This window comes from Hemicordylus capensis, chromosome 5 (assembly GCF_027244095.1).
Source record: "Hemicordylus capensis ecotype Gifberg chromosome 5, rHemCap1.1.pri, whole genome shotgun sequence".
NCBI classification, from domain to species: Eukaryota; Metazoa; Chordata; class Lepidosauria; order Squamata; family Cordylidae; genus Hemicordylus; species Hemicordylus capensis.
This window is the reverse complement of record NC_069661.1, coordinates 98,399,181-98,413,950: the sequence shown is the minus strand read 5'-3', so window position 1 is coordinate 98,413,950 and position 14,770 is coordinate 98,399,181. Positions and strand designations below refer to the sequence as shown.

At 47.6% G+C, this 14,770-nt stretch overlaps 2 protein-coding genes across 3 annotated transcripts; both read left to right on the top strand.

Moving 5' to 3' along the window:
- Positions 1-875: 875 nt before the first annotated feature.
- Positions 876-6,718, top strand: SLC10A4 (solute carrier family 10 member 4). Its single transcript, XM_053251974.1, has 3 exons — positions 876-1,765; positions 4,228-4,438; positions 5,688-6,718. Exons 1-3 carry the CDS (start codon positions 1,272-1,274, stop codon positions 6,204-6,206), a joined length of 1,224 nt encoding a protein of 407 aa, XP_053107949.1. The 5' UTR covers positions 876-1,271; the 3' UTR covers positions 6,207-6,718.
- Positions 6,719-8,737: 2,019 nt separating this feature from the next.
- ZAR1 (zygote arrest 1) lies at positions 8,738-14,562 on the top strand. 2 transcript variants are annotated; one of them, XM_053256093.1, is made up of 4 exons: positions 8,738-9,632; positions 12,641-12,733; positions 12,823-12,897; positions 14,265-14,562. In XM_053256093.1, the coding sequence occupies exons 1-4, from the start codon at positions 8,814-8,816 to the stop codon at positions 14,430-14,432; spliced, it is 1,155 nt and encodes a 384-aa protein (XP_053112068.1). In that variant the 5' UTR covers positions 8,738-8,813; the 3' UTR covers positions 14,433-14,562. The 2 variants fall into 2 exon arrangements, with proteins under 2 accessions (XP_053112068.1, XP_053112069.1); XM_053256094.1 differs by having other exon boundaries at positions 8,754-9,632; positions 14,289-14,562.
- The last annotated feature ends 208 nt before the right edge of the window (positions 14,563-14,770 follow it).

The following is a 14,770-nucleotide window of genomic DNA, read 5'->3' as shown; positions in this document are numbered from 1 at the left end:
ATGTCACTAAGTATTCCATGCACACAACTGACCAGGCAGATCTCCTGAGCACTAAGTGCTCTTGCAAAGGTACTATACATTTAAATGGGGCATGCACACAAAAGCTTTCCAGTGATAGTCCTCCATGCTAGGTGTTGAACCATACTGCTCACTGCAAGTGCGATGAAGGAATTGTTGCATTCCCCTCCCCCTTCCAATATTAAATACTGATGTCTGAGTACTTGGAAAATGCAGTATAGGATGAGCATATGGGATGGCATGGCATAGCTGGGCTGTTGAGGATCATGATCACCCACGGCTGATCCCTGAGACCACCTTTGTGTCCATAGACTTTGGGTGGTGGTGGTGGTGGTGATGGAATGACTCTCTTGGGGCCCTCTCAGGTAGGAAGACACCCATGGATGGCAGTTTCCTCTGAAACCTGGAGCTGCATAGATAGCTGCCCTTTGAATACTTAGAATTGCTGGCCATTTTTGCTTCAAGCGAAATTCCAAAGCAAATCTGGAGGTTCCCACTTGCTTGAGAAGAACACATGGAGAATTTGGAGGGGGAGCTTGAGTTTCCCTAGTCACCATAATTTTGGAAGAGGAAGACACACATTCATTTAGTTATTACCAAATATTGTCTGCTTGAATCTGGAGCTCCCAATTTGGGGCAAAACAACTGAAGATTTCATGGGAAGCAAAAGGTTTTTAAAACCTTAAAAAAAAAAAATGAAAGCCAAACGTATGTGTGAGTCTACACAGATCCTTTATGGACACCGTGTTTTGTTTTAATCTTTTTAAAAAGTGAGCCTGGACATGCACTGAATTCAATGAGACAGTGAAGAGGCGTTTTTCTCTCCACAGAAGGCGCAAGAGATACTCACGGACTATGTGAAACACGCACATGCCCCCGGTGCCAGAAATCCACCGACAGGTCAAGCAAGCGGAGGAGTAAGGACGAACCGAACGCGACGAGCGGGAGGGCGGCAGGGCACTGCTAAGGTGGCTCGGAGGAGCAAAGGCGCTTGAGCGAAGGAGGTGGAGAGGTACTGAGGAGGCGTCGTGAGGTGCCTGCTGGGACTTGGCGTCGCCGCTGCAGTCCCGCGCCCGCCTGACTGACTGGCTGACAGCCTCCTTTGCCTCTTCCCTGCTCGTCTCTCTCTGACTGTCCCCACTTGGCAGGGGCGCTGCCCGGCTTCTCCAGAGCTCAGGAGGGCAGGCAGCATTTGACTGACTGGAAGTTTCGAGCCTGAACGAGGCGGACGCGAGCACAGAGCGCCTCCGGCCATGAACAGCTCCTGGACAGAGAATGGCACGAGTAGCCTCTTCCCTTTCCCGGAGCGCGGGAACTCCACCACCACCAGCAGCAGCACCACCACCGACGGCAGCAGCGCCAGCCTCAGCCTGTCTCCGCCGATGGCGCCCACTTTCTTGTCCCAGCTAGACGGCGGCGGCGGCGGCAGCAGCAGCCCTCCGTTCTGGGACACCCCGCTGAACCAAGGTCTCAGCGTCTTCGTGGGGCTGGCTTTGTGCGTGACCATGCTGGGCTTGGGGTGCACGGTGGAGCTGAGCCAGCTGGGCGCGCAGCTGAGGCGGCCTCTGGGCTTGCTGTTGGCGCTGCTCTGCCAGTTCGGAGTCATGCCCCTCGTGGCCTTCCTGCTGGCTCTCATCTTCGCCCTCGACGAGGTGGCCGCCGTGGCTGTCCTGCTCTGTGGCTGCTGCCCCGGAGGGAACCTCTCCAACATCGTCTCCCTCCTGGTCGACGGGGATATGAACCTCAGGTTGGTACCCGCCACCGGGCGGCCGGGCGGGCGAGGAAGGAAAGCAAAACCGGCGTCCGTTAAGGGGCCTCTCTCGGGTTGGGTTGAGGGTGGGCGCGTGGAAGCCCAAAGGGCCGCCAGAGAGGGGAGCGACCTTCCTGGGAAGAAGGAGCCCTGCGCCACAGCACCTTGCGGAGGGTCCTGTCTTTTAAAGAGGAAGCAGGGGGCATTTTGCCCATGCGCGAAGAGGAAAGCGGCGGGTGCAGGGGTGCGGAAGGGTGGTTGTCTAAGTCTGGAACCTGTTCTTATGGAGTTCTTTCCGGCACGGCTCCAGTACCTTTAACAGATGGTTGACAGGAAGAAATTCAAGAGGTGCAGCACTCTCCTCCTCTCCCGGACAGAAAGAAGATGCACTTGTGGAATTTCTGTCAATAACGCTAAAGGCACTGGATCCTGCTATAGGGACAAAATTAAAAGATGCCAATCCTAGCTCCAGAGCATGTGTGAAGTGGGTTATTATTAATGCCTTTTCATAGATATCCCTGATGTGGGTAGAAGAACTAGTGCCACTGAGCACCTTCCTTCCTATCAGGGCTTTCCCCATCATCGTATCTCCAGGCTGAGAGAAGATGCACCTTTTGAATGACTGTCTGCTATGCACCTGTAGAAAGCACAGATGCTCTGCCAGGAATTGTCCAACCACCCATGCATGTGGATTTTCAAGTGTCCATACGGGCTTGAGGTCAATGCTTGGCAAGGTCCATACTGGCACCTTTCTCAACATTAAGAATTAATGGAATGGCAGGCTCATAACGTCAGGGCTGGTCTGAGGTTGGGGCAGCTGTATCCATCCACAAATGTATTGGGAAGTCCCCCTCTTTCAAAAAGTCCACATTTTTGTGAGCCAGCAAGGTCCTCTGCTCTTTTCCACTTTTCTAAGACTGTCTAGTTTTGCTTGTACAAGTAGGCAATGTCTTGACAAAAGACAAGCCCTAGAGCTATTTTGATTATGCAGGGTGGAGGGGGTGGGATGGGGTGGAGGGGGTGGGGTGGGGTGGGGTGGGGACTGGACTGCAAGATGCACCCTGTAGCATTAGAAAGAGACTGTTTGGAGGGATCTGTGCAGAGTGAGTCAGAGAAGGAGCCAATTCTTAGTTGCTGTATGGGAAGGGAAGATAATGTGCCTGAGTAGAGTCTGCGCTGGAGAGATGAGTGACATCAGATAGTGCTATGGAAGGACTATCCATTACTATCCAAACTAGTTTTTCCCCCTATTGCAAACCACCAACACCCCCCACACCCACCACCCTGCCCCATACTCACAGTGTAAAGAGGGAGGGTTTTTTGCAACAACAAAAAGCACCCAGAATGCTGATGAGAGATTTTTTTTTTTTAAGAAGGGGCAATGCCCCACAACTCACACAGTGGTGCCACATGAATGTTGACAAATCATATGCTCCAACCAAAAGAAAGAAAGAAGGGGTGGTAATAATTATAATTATAATTATTAAAACATCTGCAAAAAATACAAGCTACCTGTAGCCAAAAATTGGTGGGACCATAAAATTGAAAAAGTTGTAGAAAATGAAGATGCAAAAATATTATGGGACTTGCGACTACAAACAGACAAAAATCTGCCACACAATACACCAAATATAACTATAGTCGAGAAGAAAGAAAAACAAGTCAAATTAATCAACATAGCAATACCAGCTGATAGAAGAAAAGGAAATGGGGGGGGGGGGGAGAAACCAAATACAAAGATCTACAAATTGAAATTGAAAGGCTGTGGCAGAAGAAGACCAAAATAATCCCAGTCGTAATTGGCACCCTAGGTGCAATTTCAAAACACCTTGAAGAGCACCTCAACACCATAGGGGCCACAGAAATCACCATCAGCCAATTACAAAAAGCAACTTTATTGGGAACAGCCTATATTCTGCGACGATATCTATAACAACTGACAATAAAATTCTGGCATCCCAGGTCCTTGGGAAGGACTCGATGTCTGGATAAAACAAACCAGTCAATAACACCTGCCTGACTGTGTGAATTATTATTATTATTATTATTATTATTATTATTAATAAGATGATGATGATGAAAAATATGTATTATATCACTTTTAAGTAAGAAGTTATTACAGCAGCTTACATAGCAAAAGATGTGAGATGATGGTTCCCTCACTCACAGTTTAAAAAGCTACACAAAAGATGCCAGCAGCAGCTGCTGTGAAGGAGGTTATGTTGTGCTGAATAGGGACAGTTGCTCTCCCTCTGCTAAATATAAGACAGACCCCACTTTAAAAGGTGCCTCTTTGCTCAGTTAGTGGAGGCAACAGTCAGACACCCTTTAAAGTTCCTCTTTGCTATGTCAAGTCAAGGGGTTGGAATGTCAGAACGTAGAGAAGCGAGGTGGGGGGTGTGTGTGTCCATGCATGCCTTTTCCCTTGGAGACTTTGGTGCTTTTTCTTATCCCTGCAGTATCATCATGACCATGTCATCCACCTTGCTTGCTTTGATCTTGATGCCCCTTTGCCTGTGGATCTACAGCCGTGCCTGGATCAACACGCCACTGGTGCGTCTGTTGCCCTTAGGTGCTGTCACCTTGACCTTGTGCAGCACTCTGCTCCCAATCGGCATCGGAGTTTTCATCCGGTACCGATACACCAGGTTGGCAGACATTCTGCTGAAGGTAAGCCCTACCCAGATGTTTGCCTTCTCCACCATTACATAAGGGAACACTCATTTGTGGCTCATGCCTATCCAGGCATGCTGAATTAAGGAACACCTCTCTATACTGGAAACACACATTTCTCTGATCAAAAACTTCTCAACAACTTAAGAATAGGTTGTAGCCTCTGCAGGGTGCCTCTGAAACAGCAAAATCAATGCCAAAGGCACAGCCCACTCACACTGCGGACGCAGAACCTTGTTTCCCCCCTACCTACACAGGCATTTGTGTAGGCAGAGTAACAGAAAGGGAGAGGAAGTAGGTGCTCTGTGTGCACCTCCCATTTCCTCTTCTGCTTAGGGCAAGATTCTACAGAGGGACACAGTGATCCACAGTGGTAGATCATGTGCTTTGCATGCACAGTGCCTCCCTGTCTGCTTTTTCTATGAGAGTTCCTCTGCCTATAACAGGCAGAAATTCAACAGCTTAAGCATTTTTCTCTCACTGTATCTCCATACTAAATTATATCTCTAGAGTTCCAGAAGGTTATTCCGGAGAAGTAAATCAGCTTGCCACTGGGCAGCCTCCACTAAGTAATTCCATGTATGAGGTAATGACATAGTCCTGGTCTTATATTGCATTGCTTTTCCATTGTTGTTGTATTTTATATAACACAGTGGGCTGGTTCACATGATCATTATGTTAGATTATTGGTAAATCTGTGATCCACAAGCCATACACACTCCTGTGGCACGTGTTGTGTGAACTCAGACATTTTTGTCAGCCCCAGATCTGCACCCTGACTGGCGTTTTACCAGGATCAACCAGCTCAGTTCAGCTCTAAGAGTAATGATCCTGGTTAAGTGTCAGGTAGTCATGATGCGGGAATCCGTGGAAAAATTATGAGTTCACATGGCATGTGCCACAATGACATTGTCTAGATCTAGGGGCTAGGAACAGTAGTAGCTACTTGAAAGCTTCTTCTGATAACTCAACCATGTGATTCCAGCATCCATCTGCAACATTGGGGTCTAGATCTGCATTGTGGCACATGTCATGTGAACAGCTCAGGGATCTCAGATTTATTGGTAATCTATTGTTAAAATGATTCTGTGAACCAGTCCTGTCAGACACGGCTTTATCAAACGCAATGTATAATCTTATGGGCTTTGCTTAGATGTCTTGCTTTTTTCTTGATGTTGATAGTACATTATAGTTGATATCATTTGGTGCAGTAGTACTCTTTCTCATCCTATTGTTTCATTGCTAGGTTTCCTTGTGGTCTCTCCTGGTGTCCTTGGTGATCCTTTTCATCCTGACGGGCACCATGTTGGGTCCTGAACTGCTAGCCAGGATCCCTGCCACTGTCTATGTGGTAGCTGTCCTTATGCCCTTGATGGGTTATGGATGTGGCTATGGTATAGCAACACTATTTCGCTTGCCGCCTCACTGCAAAAGGACAGTGTCACTGGAGACTGGCTGCCAGAACGTACAACTCTGCACAGCTATACTCAAGCTGACTTTCCCTCCACAGCTCATTGGGAGCATGTACATCTTTCCTTTGCTCTATGCCCTCTTTCAGGCTGCAGAAGCTGGTCTATTTGTGTTGGCCTACAATATAATTGGCAAGGATTTCTACAAGCAAGAGCCTCTAGGAGGGGAAGAAGAAGATACGGATATTTCTTACAAGAAACTCAAGGAAGAAGAAGTGCCAGATACTTCTTATGGCACAGTGACTGCTGAGGACCATGGCTTGGTGCTCATGGAACCTACACAGACTGCCCTTTAGAGGAAGAAAATACTTGGATGAATGGGACAAGTGGTGTAGCAAACCAGTCAGCCAAGGGGGATGAGGAGAGAATGACACCAAGCAATTGTTTTAATCTTGATTCTTAAGCACCTTCAGCATACAAGGTTTGTAACCATGCTGATGTTTTCCTCCCTGAATAAGAAGTTACTTGTGACGATTTCCCTACCTGCTATAGCAAAATATTAATGTGAGCCATCACCATAAACATAATAAGTACACTGAGATGCAAACAAGAAACAATGCTGCACATTGAAAGGAAAGGTTTTCTATGGTAATTTTGAGGCCTAAGGGGGGAGGAGAGGAAAGAAAGAGAACAAACGGGAAATGTTGACTATATTTGTCAACTGTAACTGAATGTCATCAACTACATTTGCTGTTTTAAAAAACAAACAAACCTGCGTATCTTGCATATCACTCAGCTTCTATGTATGTGGAAAGGTTGAACTAATGTTGTATACGTACCACTGATTAAATTCTTCCAAAGATACCAAGCCATTAAGAGGATGTATGAGAGACTGTCTGCTTCATCTGTTTTGAGATCAGAAGTGCCACTGCTTTTTCAGAAGGAAGAGGAATGATATGTCTTTTGCTTCTGATCTTTGTACATTGGTCCTCAGTGTTGGGGGAGGGGAGGACTTTTTATTAAAAACAAAATGCTCATTGGCATTATTAACTCTTTAGAGTAAATGATGGGAAAGGAAATGTGAGTCTGAGACAATCTGTTTCAGAAAGGGAGCCAGAGCACTGTTCATTATTGTCTCTACTCTGACTGACAGCAGCTCTCTGAGGTATAATTTGCATGCAAAGAATATGCTCTGTTGGCTGAGCATGGATCCTTCCTGTGGTTGGCATCCCATTCTTAGAGGCCATGGGCTTGCTTAGGAATTGGATCTAGGATTTCTTGTTCACCAAGGCTGCAAACCTAAACACATTTCATCAGGAAATAAGTTCCATTTAAATCACTGGTTACTTGAGTAAATGTGTTGAGGATTGAATCGAAAGGGAGCATAATATCTCTAGACCAACAGGCCTTTTAAAATATCATTAAATATTATGGAGGTCTGAAATTTAATCTCATTTAAACCAATTTAAAATAAATTATTTGTGGGATGTGGCCACAGTTATGTGTGGGATCAACAAACCACATACTTGGAACACTTAAACCACTTTTAATGCCACTGATGTAAAAGGAATTAATTTTCATTTACAGCGTAGATCCACTTCATACTTACCCAGAAGTAAGTCTCACTGTCTGACATGGAGAAATTACTCAAAGTAGTCCCATTGAAATTAAAAGGACAAGTTAGGCATTGCCTAACTTAATTTCAATGGGACTACTTTGAGTAATTTCTCCATGTCAGCCAATGAGTTCAATGGGGCTTACTCTTCAGGCAAGTATGCCTAACCACCTAATGGCACAGTGGAGAAGTAACTTGCCTAGGGAGCAAGAGGTTGCCAGTTCAAATCCCCACTGGTTATGTTTCCCAGACTAAACACTTATATCGGGCAGCAGTTAGTGATATACGAAAATGCTGAAAGGCATAATCTCATACTGCGTGGGAGATGGCAATGGTAAACCCCTCCTGTATTCTACCAAAAAAACCCCACAGGGCTCTGGTTGCTGGGAGTCGACTCAACGGCACAACTTTATCTTTAAGTATGCCTAAGAAGTTTTCCTGCTCCTTACAATATATGTTTATGGTCCACATGGAGATTTGAATATATGGAGATTACTTTTGCTCTCTACTGTGTACAATTATGTGATTTTGTGGCCTCAGAATAGCCAGGTTCTCTGCATATTTACTCAGAAGAAAATCAGAGGTGCTTACTCCCCACCCCACCCCCGCCAAATCCTACGCTTTATAGTTGAAGGTTGAAATAGAGCCCCACTGAACTAAATGGAAATTTTTTCAGAGTAAAAGTGAAAAAAGATCCAGCTGTAGGCGTGCAAAGGAGTGCGGCCACAAAATTCAGTCCTATGCATAGCTGTGGAGCTCCACCTAAGCATTGGAGGAGTTCCCCCTCATTTTACTGAACTCAAATGTGATAATGAATACGAATAATAGGACAAATATTTATACAGTATACCGTTTCCCAACAAAAGTTCCCAAAGCAGTTTACATGGATATAATAAATTTTTAAAAAATTGTTCCCTGTCCCCAAAGGGCTCACAGTCTAAAAAAGAAACATAAGACAGAGACCAGCAACAGCCACTGGAGGAATGTTGTGCTGGGGATGGATAGGGCGAGTTGCTCTTCCCCTGCTAAATGGAGAACCACCACTTAAAAGGCGCTGCTTTGCTCAGTTAGCGTGGGACCCCCATGATCTCGTCCCCCCCAGGTATCTTTCCTCTCGCACCCGCAAAGTTAAGAGAGGAGCTGCTCCGCAAGCTCCCCCTCTGTCTACACCACTGTGGGACTCCTATGTAAACGACGGCAAACCTAAACCTCCAAGGGGACCGTAGCTGTGCTGATTGCCTCTCTCTTCGGCCAATGGGAAAAAGAAGTGCTCAGCGCTGCTGGTGAGGTCCCGCCCTGTGGGGTATTTAGGTAACTTCCAAGTGAGTGAGGACCTGGGGTGCGTATTATGGCTACCTTGGTGGATGAAGCCATGGAAAGCTACGTGTATCCCTCCTACAACCCCTATTCCTACCGCTACCAGTCACCCAAGGGCAAGGGGGGAGCGGGCCCTTGGCGACAGCGGGGTGGCTATTTCTCCGGCTATGGCGAGACAGCGGCAGTGGCGGCCGCGGCAGCGGAGTATTTCGACAACTATCAGCGGGCACAACTGAAGGCAATCTTGTCGCAGGTGAATCCTAACCTAACACCGCGCTTGCGCAAAGCCAACACCAAGGAGGTGGGCGTGCAGGTCAACCCGCGCCAAGATGCCTCCGTGCAGTGCTCGCTTGGTCCGCGGCCGCTGCTGCTGCGCCGTCGAGCAGCGGGCGTCCCGCTGGAGCAGGAGCAAGGCAGCCCAGTTAGCGGCAGCGCCCGGCCCGTGCGCTTCCCCAGGACCATCGCCGTCTACTCGCCAGTGGCCTCCCGCCGCCTCACCACTTTCCTGGAGGAACCGGAGCCTCAAGAGGCGGGAGCTTCGCCCCCAGCGCAACAGCCGCGGGAAGGCGACGAAGACGCGGTAGCGGCAGTCCGCGCAAGCTGGGAGAAGCCGGAAGAGAGCCCCGCCGAGCCCCGGGAGCAGCGGCAGCCTCAGGCGGAGGACAAAGAGCCGCCGGCGGCGGCGCCTGAAGTGGGGGAGGAGGAGGATAAACCTCCCGCGAAGTTTCAGGAAGAGGTGCCGGAGGAGAAGCGGGAAGCCGAGGGCGGGCCCCAAGCCGCGGGAAAACCAGCGGAAGAGCAGCAACCTCAGGAGGACTCTGGGCCGAGCAAGACCCGCGTGCGCTTCCAGGTGGGTCTGGTCGTGAATGGCTTGGCCCAGAGTGGTGGCAGGCGGGGGCGTGCCTCCTCTCCCTCCTCCCTTTGAGAAGCCCTCTTTCCTTACAGACGCAGCGCGCTGCTCTTGTCCTCGTGAGCGCGCTTTCCAGTGCTAACCGCGCTGCTCTCCGTGTGCCTTGGGGCGCAAGGAAAGAACTCCTTTCACAAATGCCTCTGGGCACGGGAAGGGGTGGGACTTGGCCCACTAGGCCTCCACGGAATTGCTTACCAGGAATGTGGAAATACCTGCAGTGGCAGATGCCCCCAGGCTGGGGGGATGAGGTGGCAAGCGTGGCCCCAGCACCCGCTGCTGAACACCTGGAGCTGTTTGTGTGAAGGCGGCTGGAGCTGGGTTAGCCTCCTGTTGCCTATAGCTGAGGCAAAGGCTCTTTCTGTACTAAACACTGGTGGCACAACATGTCACTCCTGCACGCCCAAAGGTTTAGCGTTTAACGGCTGACCTGCTTGACCTGCTGCCTCCTATGTTTTCTGTCAGGTAACCAAAAGCAGCCTCTCACGGTTAGAACAGAGGAACAGCAGAAGGAAGGGGATGCCTAACAATCCCTTCTGTTTTTTAAACTCTAAATAGCTCTCCCAAGTTGCTTTGTCCTGCAGGGGAGAAATGTTAAGTTATTTGAGGTTTTTGGGTTAAGAGTATTGCAGAAAAGATGCATGTGGCTCAACGTGATGATGTGTAGTTCTAGGCAGCAGTAGCTTTACTGTGAGGTGATTGCCTCAAGTGGCGTAGCAAGGCTGTTGCTATCCCCCAGTAGTCCAGACTCTGCCCTTCTTCCCCCTTATCAACAGTCCTAGCTTCCGGGAAGCACTGCCACTGTTTATATGCTGGCACATGGCCTCCAGCACCAGCTGGCTTCTCCTCATTGCTGCTGTGCTGCCAAGCCAGAAACAGCTTTGTCTTTCCTCTCCAGCTCCAGACATGGCCAGTGAAGGAGGCAGGGTAGGTCATAACCACTTGGTTCAAGCGGTGAAAGGCAGCACTAGTTTTGTGCCTGGGGGTAAAAATGATACCTTCTTGAAGACCATTCCTACCCTTTGGGCACTAGTAACTTTAGGTGTGCTCTTTCATTGGGTGGAGGCAAGTCCAGAGTAGTGACTTGGGGAGAGATGCAACCTGCAAGTCTATGCATCGAGTGGGGTTCAGTTATCCAATGGCATCTGTTTCAGGGGGAAAAATCTGTGCAATCAGATGGACTGAAGGAGGCAAAGCCAGGCAGCATTTTATGTGGAGGCACAGTGGGCCACCTCTGTGTCGGTGGGTGTCTTGGGCTCACAGGAGACACTAACTTTTCCCCAGGTTCCTGGCTTAGAAAGACCATTGTTTTTTTGTTTCCACAATTGTGTTTTCTGCAGCAAGGAACACAGAATCTCAGTTAATCAAAATTACTATTTCATAATTCTGTTGGGCTGGCTCTTAAACATAAAGTTTCATCTTATACATAGAAGATGGACTAGATAGCTTGTAGAGTTGTGGTGGGTGGGCAGAGGCTCCAAAGAGAATCTAGTTCAGTTTCCTGCTCAGAGCATAAACTTTGTGTACTTATCTGCACTTTCTGCCACACACCACATCCTGAGTATATATGGCTCAAGTGGTGGGCAGGAGCAAACCAAGTGCCCCATGGCAGTGGAATGATACTGTATTGTTCACAGTAATATGTCTCCCTAGGAAGTTGACTGCCTGGCTGTCCCTTCTGCCACTGAGCTTCTAGCCAAATGTAGCCTGTGTTCAAGGGTGTAGATATGCTGTGTGCAGCTGACTAGTTCTGCCTTTGACAAATGGAAGACAATGGCAAAGCTTCGGAGATATGAGTGATTTCTCAAGGGCAGGCGTGGGCCGTGAACGTGCCTCCGGGGTGGGTGGCGGGCGGCTTCTTTAAGTGTGAACGGAGCCAGTGCTTCGTACCGCCCAGCAGCCCCCACGGCAGGGAATCGCCTCTGCCACTCACCTGGCCACGGGTGGGAGCCAGGTGAGTGGTGGAGGCGATTCCCCACCACGAGGGCTGCTGGGCAGCACAGAGCACTGGCTCCGTTTATACTTAAAGAAGCCCCCCCCCCGGATGTTTATGGCCTGCGCCTGCTCAAGGGGAAACAATATCTGGACCAAAGTTCTCTAACATCGATTGAGGCTCGGCTGGCTCATGTTCTCCAATTTGGAGAACTCTCCTCCAAGGGGAGGAGAGCTGATCTTGTTGTAGCAAGCATGGCCTGTCCCCTTAGCTAAGCTGGTTGCATTTGAATGGGAGACTAGAAGTGTGTGCACTGTAAGATATTTCCCTCTGGATGGAGCTGCTCTGGGAAGAGCAGAAGGTTTCAAGTTCCCTCCCTGGCTTCTCCAAGATAGGACAAGATTTTTTTTTTAATAGGACAAGATTTTTTTTTAATTGAACCAACAAACTACCAAAGCATACAGTACATTGCCAAAGCACAATTATATACAAAGTGGTTGTTTGCACATGATATATCTACAAAGATTTACACACAAGGATTTGGACACCCAAAAGGTTATGAAGTATATGCAGGTAGTACTGTAACTCGGGGGTGGGGGATTTCAAGGCACATCAGGTAATGGGCGGGGGTGGGGTGGTGGTTTATGTCCAACGTCCATTTCCACAATTTGTCCCATTGCTGTTTAGAAGAGATACTCTTGTCTTTTTGCACATAACCATACAAACTTTTCCAGAAGAGATTTACTGTCTCATCTGCGTGAACCTCTTGGTCGCGTCTCCAAGATAGGGCTGAGAGAGATTCCTGCCTGCAGCCTTGGAGAAGCCGCTGCCAGTCTGTGAAGACAATACTGAGCTAGATAGACCAATGGTCTGACTCGGTATATGGCAGATTCCTATGTTCCTAAGCCTTCAGGGCTACTGCTTCCTCTTTAAGTGAGCAGAAGCTGGTGCTTCCTACTGGATGTTGAAATTAGGATGTTGATCCTGAGATGCTGGCTTTAATTTTTGTAATCTCTAGTTCCTAGAGCAGAAGTATGGCTATTACCACTGCAAGGACTGCAACATCCGTTGGGAAAGTGCTTATGTTTGGTGCGTGCAGGGCACAAACAAGGTCGGTATTCTGTGACTGAAGTGGGTGGGAGCTGGAGGAAGAAAAGGCTTTTGTTAAATAAGATTGCTTTGATGCTCATTTATCCACAGGTTTATTTTCGACAGTTCTGCCGAACTTGCCAAAAGTCCTACAATCCCTACCGTGTAGAGGATATCACCTGCCAAGTAAGTAATGACTCACATATGACCCCCGAAGGCAGAAGTGCTTCAGATAATTTTAAAATCTACAGGTTTTCTTCTTCTTCTGGCTCATTCGTGTTACTATTTGTACTTGGATACATATTCAATACAAAATACATATTGTGCCCTCTCAAGTATGAAAGGCATGCATGTGCACAACTTAAAAGCAGCAAGTTTAACTTAATTTTGTAGAGTGTAATGAACTTAAGTGCTGTTGCATGTGTCTTTCATACTTGACATGGTACATGTATCTATTCATCTGTATTAGTTCCTTTAAAATCTTGTAGCGTTAACTAAGATTGTTTAATATAAATTTTATTTTCCTAGTTTTGGACTGCACCATGGGCCTAACAGTTGGGAAGTGTCAACTGAATTTCCCTCTCTCCTTTCAGTGTTGGGAGTGGAGTTCTAACCGGCATTATTGAGATGTACCGAACAATGATTTTCCTGGATTCATGAATGTAGAACAAAAGCAATAGTACACATCTCTAACTCCATTAACCACTTGGGAGTTATTCTGGTTCAGGTGGTTTCAAGATGCATGATGTGGCCTTTAACCTGGTATGGCCCATCTTGATCACCCTGTAATCAGTTTAGAAACTATACAAGTCTAGACAAAAGTCAGTTAGGCTGGTTATACTCTATGGCAGGGCTTCTCAATGTCTTTGGAGTCAAGGACCGGTACAGTCTTTGTGCGCAGTTTCCTGGACCAGCAGTTAGTAAAAGGGTTGCCCTCATTCACCCCCAAAACAATTTCAAGCTGTGGGGGGCACCGCCGCTGGGAGCTCTCCAGAGCTCCTTTCTAGGCAGGCAGCCCTTGCTGCTGGGATAACACTCATTTAGCTTCTTCGAAATGAACGTTATCCCAGCACGAGGGCTGCCTGCCTAGAAATGAGGCAATGGTGGCCTCCACTGGCTTGAAATTGTTTTGTCGGGGGGGGGGGATTAATTCCTCATGGACCAGCACGGACTGGCACCGGTCCACGGACCAGTAGTTGAGAAACACTGCTCTATGGCATGTGTCTTCTAATCACTGAAGGCAGTGCTGGACTCAACTTTGTTGCAACAAATAGGAAGTATGGTAAACTATCCTGTAGGAAAACTAGTACATTCAAATACAGTCTGTGGACCCCAGCCCTAGGCATACTCTTGCAGCATTTTGTATCTAGAATGTATTCATAGATATATATTTAGAAGAAGCACCTTTAGGTTGAGAAGTTTCAGAAGTTGGAGTTGCATTTTCTAGAATACCTACCTACAAGTATGGCTGCTGCCAACAAGATGGTTCCTAATTAGATGGGTGCAGTAACATGTTTAGTATCTCTACCACTTCTGTGTGATTACTCCCTCAGGCGTTGCCACTGTGTCTGTTTCAGAGTTGCAAGCAGACAAGGTGCACCTGTCCTGTGAAACTGCGCCACGTAGATCCCAAGAGACCCCATCGTCAGGATCTCTGTGGAAGATGCAAAGGCAAACGTCTCTCATGTGATAGTACATTTAGTTTCAAATACATTATTTGAGCAGGATAATGGCAAAAATATCCTGAATATATAAAGTTGCATGTAGCAGATATCTTGTTTGGCAGTAGCAGGCTGTAGTGGAAAGCTTGCCAATAAAGCTGTGGTAAAGCAATTGCAAATCATAATGCAACCTAATGTCTGTCTCATTTGTTGTAATTGTATTAAGAATGGGAGAGAATCTGCTTGACATACTGGGACTAAACTAGATCTTGTACATTATACAAACTTGAGAAGCAAGTTCAGCAATTGGCTTTATTTTGAAGGAGATTTATTTAAATCTGCCTTATCCTCCTAGGTGGGATGGCTAATATGTAGCAGTTTTCTTGCATGTTAACCAC